Raw genomic sequence first — 13590 nt, 5'->3', positions numbered from 1 at the left:
ACGTAAATCAATAAATAAGATACCATATATTTTAGTCAATTTATATCATTCAATTTAACCGTGATTTGAAATTATATCTTTGTAAGTTATTAATTGGTATTATTCTTTTAACTATGTTGAAACCCCTACGTGTATCAAAAAGTGGACCGTTCTAATACGGAAATCTCGTCAGTGCCCTCGGATTCATAATGAATGCGAGACTTCACTTTAATGAAAATTTCCCTCCAACATAGAATACACTGTGGAACATGATTTAAATGTTTTGTCGTTTTATTGTAAGTATTATGTGACATTCTAAGATTTCATGTTTTTAATACACTATTTATTTTCATCTTTTGAGTGTTGGTCAAGTTATCCGCTGTCCATGAACTGTGTGCGTCTGTAGTCAACATGATTGATTGTCAGTTTTGTCATTGTTTTGGTTGTAATCACACTGTTTTTTAAATAGTTTGAGTTCGATAGATCTTATGATATTCAAGTTCATTCCTAATCATTTCACTTTTTTATTTAAATTCAAATATGCCCTGGTTGATATTTGAAACGACAATTTTAAATACAGTATTATAAATATTATAATTCATTTAGCAGGTCATTGAAAATAATAATTTTAATGAATTTTACTGGTAGTGTAAACATATCTTCTTTAGTTTATTGATTTAATTCTTTTCTGTTAATTGATGCTCGCAACATTTAACATGTTGATTTACAAGTGTTTTTCGGTGAACTTTAAATTTTATTCTTTTGTTGATGTACTCCACAGACATGATAATCAATATTAATTGTGAAAAAATAATAATGTGTTGATTTATCATTCAAATATGTTAATTAATTAAAAATGGAAACAACAACACTGCAGTATGCTAGCTAGATAATCTGATCTGGATTGAATTTGATAATTATTTAATGTAAAAGACAAGACAAGTATGTTATAGATACATGTAACAAGTTGTATAAAATTCATGGATTATAATATGACATTAACTATCACCCAAATATACCAAAGTACAAGTCAACAAATTTTAATTAAAATTAGATATAATAGAAAACTTATTTTTTTTTTTCAATTTGTTATTGTTTAAACCCAAAAATTAGTGAGGAAAATAATATATACAATCTAAGGCCACACCAATATAATTTCCTGTTTGTCAGACCCCTCTTGCTTGTTTTTAAATAATAAATAAAACTATACAATTAATATTATTATTAATTTTCTGTATCCAGGAAACTCTGTGCTGTTTTCTGTTCTATTTCCACTCTATTTTTTACTTTTCAAATAGTTTTAATTCATAAAACAGAAACAAGTAGAAGAAATATAACTGTCTGCTCAAATTTATTTGTGTACCAACTAAGAATTTTGGCTACAAAAAATAATTGATTAATTTTATCGCTCGGCTGTTTGTAGCCTTTTTTAACTGAATGTCCGGCAATCAAGAAATTATACTGCTGTGGCCTAGCTAATGCAAACTTCATTAAAGCTGCTTGTTCGGATTTTTTTTGTAATTACAGTATCAAATTTTTTTTTATACAAATCATTTATCTTGGAAAGTTATGGACTTTCTCCTATTTACACCAGCAGAATCAGTCTCCTTTCAAAGTTAGAAATATTCAAAGTAAATAAAAATAATTTCTCTTTGGGCAAACGAAAAAACAAACCAAAAAATGCATCACGGGAATGTTTAGAAAAAGAAACCGCTTGGTTTCGTCCCCTGAATGATTGGGGTTATTCAACCCGCATGCTATGCATCGATTGTAAAGAAAGCAGACTTTGGAAATATTAGCGAACAAAACGTACACATGTTTATTTGTAATTTGTCTGATCATTTCAACCTTTTTTTAAAGCGATGTCAAATTCGCCATACAACCATACCCCTCTCGTCGTCAGGGGTGAAATTTAACATGAGGCGAAATAACGCGGTACCTTTTAATGCCGTTTGTTTTGTTAGCAAATTTTGTACGTATTTTTCTTCATTGAAATTTGGCATAATTGACGGGTAAAACTACTGCAATGTCTATCATTATACATATACTAAGCATAGCCATCGCTTAAAAGCGTGCATAAAATTTGATATAAAATCGGACCAAGGAGCTTTAAGATACATAAAAGATGTTATGCCAGTTATTTAATTTTGTGAATCCAAATTTACCAGTCGGTTGTAGAATGATTATCATCATACATGCATTATCGAATTTTTCAGATTAGTGAAATTTTCTTATTGCCAATAATAACAACTTACCCCGATTAAATCTAAAAACTGTTATTTTTTTTTTCATTAAATAAGAAATAAAAAATCAGTAAGATTATTATAGCATTGAATCATGATTTTTTGAAAGATACAGACTCATAATTGCAGCAGTGTGTGGATATAAATTGAGTAACGCACGTTAGCGTGCTATGAAAATTTTTATGCACACATCGCTGCAGTTATGAGACTGTATCTTTCAAAAAATCATGATTTACTGCTTATATTTACATATTTTTTAACTTCTTGCCTTGTCTGCAAATGTGATTTATACCTTAAATTAAAATTCCTATATCTTATCCTAAGGATAAGTTCATATTAATGGAAGAGCAACCTGTACATAACAGCCACAAGTGTGAACTTTGATTTTTGCTTGTGACGTTGCAGCTTGCAGCGTTCAACATTTGTGACGTCATGATAAAACTTTTCATTTTACTGCCTTAGCTTTCAAACACTTTACTAGCAAATAATATGTGGAATGTAAATATTGTTTTTTGTACACAGAACAAGTCAGTTGTTTACAGTGCAAAGAATAACCCCCTTAAGGTCCAGAGTGGGTTGTACATAAAGCAGTGAAGTATAAAATCTATTTCTATACCTAATTATCAAATGTGTGCAAAAGAGAAACGCGTCCTATTAATATCAGTAAAATGGCCCTAAACAATTAACATCTCAATTTTACTGAATGAATAGGTTGGTTTTTTTTACCAAGATCCACCAGCTGGTATTAAGTGTGGGGTTTATTTATGATTTCTGTCATTTTGTTGCAAAATAAAATTGCCAAAATATTAGAATAAGAGATACATAAAAAGAAAAATATTATGTGGTTGCTTTTCTATAGAGCAGCAAGACAATATATCTACAGTTGATATCCAGAAACAATTTTTAAAATATATATAATCTTTTTTTGAATACATGTATTTTGTCAACCTTAATTAGTTAAATATGGTTTACCAGTATTCTTTGTTTTGATTACTCATACTGCATGAAAATATTCAATGTTCATCAGTGAGGTATATTACACCCTAATACAGGGTTTAAAGACATATTTTGGAGATTCTTCAATGTAGCAACTCATTTCGTTCATTGAAAATTCTTGACTCATTTTCTCATGCTCCATCCCCCGTTTTTGAATTTTCATCACTATATTCGTATTTTTCCTATTTTTGTCCAGATTTGGCAAGCTAGCTAAGTCTTGGAATCCAGTCGATATTAAATGTGTGTAGGATCAGATTGACTATTATTGTAATGGAATAGTCTGATGCATCAACATGTATCAGTGTTCAAGAGAGAGAGAGAGTGGTCATAATAAAAAGGCATAGAGGCTTTAACAAAGGGCTGCAAGGTTGATAAATACTATGTGTTGTGTGCGATATGTCTAGCATTTGTATCAAATTATATTACCTGATTTGTTTTTTACAATCGTAAATTTTTTATTGCCCTGTCCATGTTGTAAAAGATGTTTTTCATTTTCAAATTGTGAATATAAAATTGCTATACATTGCATTCCGAATGGATGACAATGAAGAGGAAACATTTTTACAAGTGTCAGCTGATCTGACTTTTGTACACCTTATAGTCTGGAACTACTATGCAAATAAAAAAAGGTTCAAATAGTTTGGTAAATAAATGTCTAAACCTTATCATGCTTATGGAGCAGAATTATAAAAAGGAATTATTATTTCAAAGTTTTCTTTTCTGCGAAGGCTTTTAAAATCAGAGTTGATCAATGTTCAGAATTAAAGTATAGGTATAAAAATGTTTTTCTATACCAGGGTATGTGTATTTTTATGAATGTATTTGAATTTGAATGACTGGGGGGGGGGGGGACTGCATGCCGATGTTGGGGTCTGCCATTTATCATTTTTGTACAACCCAGTGCGCACCTAGTTTTGCACATGCAGTATAATGATCACAATGCCTATTAAAAGAGCCATCAATGCCCAGATCAGCAAGTGAAAATGGATATTTAATGACTTTTTATTCTCATGTTCAAATCAGAATGCTGACTGATTTTTGCTGATAAAAAGCCTAACAGCACTGTTTTTTGTTGGCAGTGTAAACTCTCACCAGGAACTAGAATACAATGTGATTGATTTGAAGAGGAGTGTGATACAATGGATTCCCTTCCTATACAGTCCAAGGTACATTCAGTTTTTACTTTCAGTTTTTTTTTCAGGGTGCTTATTTTTTTTAAATGTTCACAATGTTTAACATGCTCCCTGAATGTAATTTGGATATATGGTTTCAATTGAAAATATATACTATGACTTTATCAATAAGCATTCAGTTGCATTTTGCATGATATTAAAAGAACAGTTCAAAATATTTTAACTCCAAAAAGAGCCTGATAATTAATGCACTCTGAATTTATGGGTTATGACAGGTTTAAATGCAAAAAAGAAGAAATAATCTATCAAGGAAAACTATCAAAAACTGAGGAACACTGCATGTGTCCTTAAATTATGGCGAATAATTAGAATCTAAGGTGTTCATTTGGAGGAGAGAAAGTGAATTGAATTTAAACAATTGCTCTACCAGCATTGAAATTGGTTAAGGCACTGAAACTTTAAACGTGTTATGTGTATTTCATTTCAAGATATAATTGTAGTAAAACAAAAAACTTATCAATAAGAAGGTGCTGATGATGAATGGTTTTTTAATTTATTATTGCATTTTTACCAAAAACCACTCTTTTAATTTCCTAGAATATTGTTGGCTCAAGCACTGAAAGAAAACACCCTTTTCTAATTAATTAACTAAAGTAATGGCAAAAATACTAAATTACATCATGCAATTCGTATACATTCGTATACATACAGTAGATTATAATGATAAGTTATAAATTTAAACTTGTACTGATGCATGTATTTCAAATCAAAATGATTTGGGGGTGGGGGAGGTTGAATGATTTTTAAAACGACGATAGTTTTGTCTTTCAGAATCTTAGTAGTTCTCTTTATTCCCTCAATTCAACCGTATCATATAAGTGGCATATGAGAATAAATCTTTGATGCAATATAGATAGACATTTTAACAAGAAAAAATTGAATATAAGTTTTCAAGTGACTAACATGCAGATGTTATATGAAATTTGTTAGAGCTCTACTCTATAGTTTCAAGAATAATTAGTTGTAAAAGTGGTTAGCATTGGAAATGGGTTCAATATATCTACTTAAATTTAAGAATAGTGTCTACCCTGCATTGCCTGAGCATTCAAGATGATGTGCAGTGACCTTGAACCAATTTTATACATTAAAGGTTAAGGTTGAAAACGTATCTGACTTGTAAATTACTGAACCTGCTTATATCTTGATGTCCTGTGCTGAAAGGTCTCTCAAATAAAAAAAGATACACTACAGAATACAACTAAGACATACAAATAGACAGTAGCATGTGAAATTACAAATGCAAATATTATATACTTTTTTCCCCCTGAAGTTTTGATTTGTGATGATGATCATTTATTACTAGGGCCCTATTCTGTAGGTGACCACAGTATTATATTAGACTTTATTGATTAGACCTTAGACCTTGATTACTATAGTGATCAGTCTGTACGTCCGTCCAAGATTACTTGTCCGAAGCATATCTTCTCTCCCCTTGGCTCAATCTAGCTCATACTTCATCCACCTTGAACCAAGTTTCTAGGTCAAAGGTTAAGGTTATAGCAGAATTATGTGAAAAATCTTTGTCTGGATCATATATTCTCTCCCCGTGGTCTAATCTGGCTCATTCTTCACCCACAGAGTGCCGTTCAGTGAAGTTTTTAGGTCAAGGTCATATCAGACAGCAAAACCATCTTTGTTCAGAGCATATATACTCTCCCTTCAGCTCCATCAGCCACTTGACATATTGAATAGAGCTTGTGAATGAAGGGTGTGCAAATTAGATAGAGCTTGTGAATAAATGGTGTGCAATGATCTTGAACCACTTATCTAGGTCAGTGATTTTGAACCATTTTTCTAGGTCAGATGTGAAGGTCATAGAAGATTTTGAAAAATATTCAGTTAATATTGTCCATAAGATATTTTCCGTTCGCTTAATCTTGCTCAGAACGTAAAGGGTAGGCAATGAGCTTGAATAAATGTTTCATACTAATAGAAAAAGTTTTGTAAGTGATAGATTAAGGTCAAAGCAAAATTCTCTGAAACGCTTTTCATCTTAATGTCCGTTATTTAAGTGGGGTCAGATGGTAACTATTTCAGTGATGTCTAGTTTGGATAAATTTGCTATATACATGTATATACCCTTTATTCTCAAGGAGCATTCTTCATGTGCATACAAGGAAAAGTTTTTTTCCTTATGAATGATATCTATATTTAGGGCCTCGCATGAAAAAGGAGGAGCCCTGTAGTAATCATCACATTGTCCATCTGTCCATCAACAGTTTTGCTGAGATGTAATAACTCAAATAGTTTTTAGAGTAACATTTTCAAATTGTGTACAGAAGTAGTTTACAAGAAGAGAAAGAAACCTATAAAACTTGACCTCATATGTCTTTTTGTTTGTATGTATTTTTATCATAACAAAGTTCATTGGGATCAGTTGAGGTCAATGTTCATGTATTAGCTGCACAGTACATAGGACAACTAAACTAAACAGAAAACATAGTAGCATGACATATAAGTATCAAGTGAGTGGGCCCTTTCATTAATGGTACCTTGTTTGTTGTTATCAATGAATAGGTTGCCCAATGAATTATCAAAATGATGTGCTCTGTAGAGTAGGCGGTATGTAGATTGAATTACCGAAACAGCTGTGTAATTACATTATGTAGGCATTTTGGTTAGATAAGTATGTGAATATAAGTTTTTTCGGACATTGGAATTCTTTTACATAGCCCTTTATATTAAATAATAAACCACAGATGCACTGTCTGATCAAAGAAGATTTTGATGAAGCAATTATCGGGTCTAGGATAAGTACATACATGAAGGGGAACAAGATGTCACCTTCCTGTTACAATCCTCAGCAGGCTCTCACCCAATTTTTCAGTGTTCAATTCTAATCACTAAATGCCTGTGATATTTAGTTTCAATAAACTCTCTTTTCACAAAGGAATTTCATTTAAAAAACATTTTAAAAATATTACCGGTATTAAAAATATTTTCCTGTAAACGAGGAGTTAACAATCTGGCTATTTTTTATGCAGTGAAAAGTCTTTGTTTAAAGCAGCTACATGGAGAAATATTTTCCTTTTATAAACTGTCAGTTAACAATGAAACAAAAATGTTAATAACAGTTTCCAAAAATGAGAAAATAAGAATTTATCCTGATTTCTTCAAGAATAAGACAGTAGAAATTGGGAATGTGGCCACTAGCATCAGGATATACTGACTGAGAGCAGGGCTGTTGTCGACAGTGGCTGGAGATAGTAATTGAGTTGACGGCTGTATGACTTTGATGTACAAACAATAGCTCTGCATTGTCCATCTGCAAATCAATCCATTACATAGACCATAATAAAGTATGAAGATTAATGGCAGCCAATACACAATCCCATTGGAATCATTGTCACGGATCTAGGACTTTGGGTGCTTTAACATATAAAGTGGGTCCAGGATTTGTTTATTTATTGTTGACATAGAGACAACTTATGACACAAAATGACTTTGCTGACAAAAACATTCTATAAGAACAGGCTATGAAGACATTGATAGAACAAGGTTTTAATGATAAATGTTATAAAGTGACATATATAAATTTGTGAATTATAAAATATTACAAGTATTGATAAATGAAATCATAATACCTAGTAAAATAATGCTGTTTTTAACCGGGTTTTCCAACAGAAAAATCTGGTTATTGAAATGGTGAAAATGGCGGGCGGTTGCCACAAAGGGTACCCTCATTGTACAGATAACTCCTCCTACAGTTTTCAAGAAAGGAAGTTGTTCTTTTGCAGATCAATTGTACATATATCTGAGGTGTGCATATTGCTAGGATTTTGATGTCTTATAATTTATGAAAAACATACCAGCTTTTGAACTTAGTCATTTTTTGGCAAAATATTGCATATAGGGTACCCTTATTGTACGGATAACTCTTATTACAGTTTTCAAGATAGCTAGTTGTTCGTTTGCAGATCAATTTCACATATATCAGAGGTGTGCATGTTGCTAGGATTTTGATTTCTGATAATTTATGAAAAAAATTCCAGCTTTTAAACTTATATTGCATATAGGGTACTCCATTTCACTGGATATGGTAGGTAGTGTTTTCAATTCAGGGTTTTCATGGATTATGGATACATTTCACACAAAAGAAAACCCGGTTTGCTGTTACATTGACAGCTTTTCACTTGTGTATTCTATTTTTAAAAATTTTTATTTTTGCCTATTTTGGAAGGAAGGCTACTAGTTTAATAAACTGATTTATTCTTGTTTGTGATGAAAATTGATTTGAGTGTTTCTCATATGACTCAGTTCAATTTAATGATGCATATGATATTGTAAGACATACCTAATTCATTTCCTTATGGAGATTTTAATGAAAAGTTACCTGGTATTATGGATATGAGTTGCCTATGATGAACCAAAATCAATTTTTAAATGAAGCAAACCATGTTTTGTTTTTTTCTATCTCGGTCTAGAATACAAACCAGTACAGGTAATGGGAAATGACTATCTTGTAGATGTAAAACAGCATTTTAAAAACTCTGCAATTCAAAATCAATTTAATGTATGGAAATAATTTTTTTCTTTATAATCTTATGTATGGTTAACTGTGATCAGAGAATGGCTTTGCTGTTAGCCTTATTTTTCGAGGGAGTTTGCTGTAAAAGAGGACAATTGTTGATTATTTTTGTTATGAAATCTTTGTCAGAGCTGTGAACCTCTTTGATTTTGGTCAGATGGCAGGACCTTTTTCAATCAGATAATAAGCAAAATTTTCCTAATATACTGATACTGAGTTGAATCTGAATTTGACACAGTGTAAGGGTGATTGATGCATTCAACTTGATCTGTATTTAGATATCGTTTTAATTCAAAAGCATAAAATACAGTCAAACTTCGTTATCTCGAACTAAATGGGACTGTTTAAAAACTTAATAATATCCGATTATTCGAGATATCGATGGTAAAATACTTAAAAATAAGTGGTTGGGAGTTACAAATCACTTCGACATATTCATTGTATTCGAGATATCAGTGTTCAAGATATCGAAGTTCAACTGTAATGTTTTTCAAAAAGATGATTTTCCTTTATTTTTTTTTAACTGTATACAAGTACATATATTTTAAGTTTTAGAATTATTTGGGTAGGTATAGTGTATTTACATGTAGTTTCAAGATAAAAACAGTATAAACTGATCAATAATAAGATGATACTAAAATCAAGGTTAAATAGCATGCACATGGCAAGTATGGTCAGTCATCCCTATATACGGGTAGGAATATTTTTGAAAAAAAATATCCATACCTTAACATTTTTTTCCATTAAGTATTGGGATATGGTTCTTCATGGCTGAAAAGGAGAAATTTTTATGAGCACTGTTAATATTAGAAAATGAAGCAGACATTTTGATCCCCATCTTTCCTTGTGGTTTAGTTCTTATCAATCATATTGGTGAAATTTGACAAGTTATTGAATTTTGCTGTAGAATGTGGAGAGTATCGCCATGGATGCAGAATAATTACTTTCAGTAAATCGAATCAGAAATCTTGAAGTTGATTTACTGTTGTACTGGTATTAAGAAGTGTCTAATAATAATGAACTAATATGATTCAGGTGAATTGCAAACATTTTTGAGCAACCAAGATTGACAATATCCATTTTCTAGCAAGCCTAATAAATTACATGTGGGTTTTGAAAAAATTACCAGTATCCTAATTTTTATGCACTTTGAAAAAAGTGGGCCTATTGCACGTCAGTGGATCACTTTATCTCAAGTTCTGATTAATACCTCGAGTCTCCTAAATCCAAATTTTTTGCAATCAAAGTATATCAAATAATTGTTCATACAAACCAAGTTTCCCCAAAAAATTACAAAGGGTATGTGTCATGAAAGTGAAAGTAAAAAGTATCTGGTTGGTTTCGCCCGAATTGTTTGGATTGATTCAGAACATATTTACATGTATCATACTCATACAAATTTTTACAAAGAGTTTGATTTGGAAGACGCATAGAACTTTAAAAAATTAAAATTGAAATGATTGTAATTTATTAGATTTTTTTTTATTATTTTAATTATAATTAAAAAAAACAACCAAAACTTCTACTGACATAAAGGTCATGAAGTCAAAGGATAAGGGTCAAGCCACTTTGCAGAGTTGTATATAACATGTAAAACCTTATTAAGGTGGAATAACACATCATCACAAAATGGCTGACCGCTGATCGAAACGACATTTCGTTTTATTAAAAGGATTTTATGGACTGAAACATGTAACTTACTCCATAGCTGGGTGGATAAAGTGTCGGACTTTTGTTCCGTACATCCCGAGTTTGAATCCCGCAGGGGCTTTTCTTGTTACCTACTGGAATAATTATTTTAGATACTGGTATTCATTTTTTATCCCCAAACTGCAAATTTTTCACTTATTTGACATTTGTACAGTTTATTTATCATTATATCTTTCATTATCAAAAATATTCCTGTTAATTTGAGTGACTTTTTCCAGGTGTGTTATTCACCGTAAGGTCATGTGATGTTATTATTGATATACTTAATAACTAAAATCTTGAATTGCTATTTTTCTATTTTTGTTTAATTTGAAATTTTGTATTTACATATATCCACATAGTACTGTAAAGTTTATAAACTGATTATAATCTTATCTGAATGTAGATTTTCTGGTTCATTAGAGACATATTGTGGCGTCGGTAACCGAGTGGTTAAGGTGCAGGACTCATGACCGAAAGGTTGTGGGTTCGAATTCTGGCCGCGGCAGGTCGACATTGTGTCCTTGGGAAAGACACTTTACATGTATTTCCTCACTCCACCCAAGTGTAAAATGGGTACCTGGCTATAGACAGTGAAAGATATTGTCAGAATGTGAGTGTCTGAGCGCCTTAACGGCTGCCGCACTGAGAAGGCTCTGGAATGCTTTAAGGTCTGCTGGGGTAATAATTGTAAAAGCGCTTTGAGAAATGCATTGCAATTTAAAAGCGCTATATAAAAACTTGCAATTATTATTATTTATTATTATTATGTTATTTAGCAGAAATTTAACAACTCATGAAGCTCATGATTCTATTTTATCAATTTTAACCTCCATACAGAAATACATAATTGTGAGAGCAATTCAGCTAGGTCCATCACCATGACAATTCTTATAACATTGACCTCACATTTTCCTCAATTATTTTTCATGTAGTTCAGTGTCAAAGAAACTATAACAGTTTTTTAATCAACTTTGGGCAAAGATGCTTAATGATGAGAGCATTAGATTGTGTGTGTCATAGTTTGTTTTTACACCTTGACCTTCCCTATGACATTGGCTTCACTACCCTTCAATGTTGCCATATCACTTTTCCTAATGTTTTAAATCAATATTTCAAGAATTCTCATTTACTGATAGAAATATTTAAGAAAAAAAACATTGATTTTTTATTTTCTCATCATATTTTACTGTTAAATATTTACATTTTCCAGTGTCTTTGTCTATGATAACACTAACTGGTGCAAATTTAAGGAGTAGAGCCACTTCGTATAGCTCAATACATTTCATCAGTGATGCAAATGAAGCACTGTTTGGCAAAAGCTGGGTTTGCATATAATTACCGGTATATGAAATCAAAATAAAATAAAAAGTCAATTATTTAGTTTAATATTTAAATAAACAATTGCTGAAAATTACCAAGTTTATGAATATAAGTAATAAGGAACCATTCTTTGAAGCGATCAAATACAGTCGGGTGTGATCAGATCTATCAGATCTATCATAAAGCCCTTTGGGCTTTGATCCCTTCATAATATCAAAAAATGATTCCTTATTCCTTAAATAAATCAGATATTTTCTAAAGATAAATGTCAAGTCCTGTTATATAATTTAGATAAAGCAATATGGTTTGAACACATATTTTTGGTGTCTATCAGTGTTATGGTACACAGCAAGTTCTTTCAACTTGTTTCCTCTTAGTCGTGGGCAATAAAAGCAATAGTATAATATACACAAGACAGAACAATTATGCGATTGTGTCTGACTAGTACTAGTTTTTAATGTCATTTCTACTTCAGTACCAGGACTTTGTAACCATTAATAACAGCAGTTTTATTTTTTATCAGACTTTTGTTTGTTTGGGTGTTGGGTTTATTTTAATGGTTCGAGGTTAAACTCAGAGTGGACTTCTGAGGAAAATGAATTCTTCTACAAGTGGGGCATTCTGTGCAATTATCCATTGTAAATTGTGTTTTTATTTACAGCAGACAGTGATAGAGATGTCTTGTTATATCACTGAGTGCTGTAGATGATTAATTGAGGACTATTATGGGTATTGATTTGGTAGTCCTAATTGTACCATGTTCTAACCGAACAGCAGTGTCAACAAGGCCAGGGATGTAAAGGGGATTTAAGAGTCAATAGGGAGAGGACTTTGTATCAAACTCAATCTGACACATTTGTAAATTTGCCCACTCAGTTAATTCTGTGACACATTAGTTGTAATTAGACTAATTTGGATTAAATCCTTACATGAATTAACCCAGGTTTGGAGCTTGCCCACTTTACTTCCAATTCATAAAATTCATACAACATTTTTTTATGAACCTGCAGTACAGAGTTGTTATAGTATTTTCTTTATTCAGTTCGCTGAATTGTTTTACAAACCACAAAAGTAAGTCCCATCAACAAAATGTTTTTCTTTATTTATAGGGATCTTAGGGCACTATTAAAAATAAGAAGAATTATGGTATATGGTAGTGTTTTGTATCCAGTGTGGTTCTTATGAGCATGGGGTGGAGTTATATATTTAAATCATCTTAATTTTGCAGTTTTTTCATAGTTTTTTTTTTTCTTTTCATCTAAATCTTTTTAAATTCAATTTATAATCTTGAAGTTTTGACATAATGCTGCTGGGAAATCATGTGTAGGACATTAAACATCCCCCTAAAAAGTTTCAATCAATATTTATCCAAGTTTGATATGATTTAGGCTCTTGGAATGTACTAATTACAATATAAGGTAAAGCGATATGTCATCATCTATATGCTATGCAGCTTAGTACTTACCTAAATAGTCTAATGAATTTCTATAATACATGATTTATGAAATCCATTATGTGCCATCTGGGAAATTGTCTCCAAAATTATCCCTCTAGTGCAGACTTAAACGAGATGAGACTTGATAGCAAATGTGGACTAAGGACCCATAAGTCCTCTTCATATGACGTCAATTGATACGAA

General features: G+C 31.5%; 1 protein-coding gene across 2 annotated transcripts in view; it reads left to right on the top strand.

The window, feature by feature from the left end:
* The first annotated feature begins 133 nt into the window (after positions 1–133).
* LOC105337235 (G-protein-signaling modulator 2) overlaps positions 134–13590 on the top strand; it is a 34993-nt gene continuing 21536 nt past the window's right edge. The window contains exons 1-2 of one of the 2 annotated variants that reach the window (XM_011441869.4): positions 134–275; positions 4298–4384. In XM_011441869.4, the coding sequence (XP_011440171.3) occupies positions 4358–4384 (27 nt within the window). In that variant the 5' untranslated portion in view covers positions 134–275; positions 4298–4357. Of the gene's footprint in view, positions 276–2744; positions 2818–4297; positions 4385–13590 lie in introns of those variants that run through there. The other variant, XM_066075426.1, reaches the window with a different exon arrangement.

This window comes from Magallana gigas, chromosome 2 (assembly GCF_963853765.1).
Source record: "Magallana gigas chromosome 2, xbMagGiga1.1, whole genome shotgun sequence".
NCBI classification, from domain to species: Eukaryota; Metazoa; Mollusca; class Bivalvia; order Ostreida; family Ostreidae; genus Magallana; species Magallana gigas.
The sequence above is the reverse complement of the archived record's forward strand: the minus strand, read 5'-3'. Positions and strand labels throughout refer to the sequence as shown.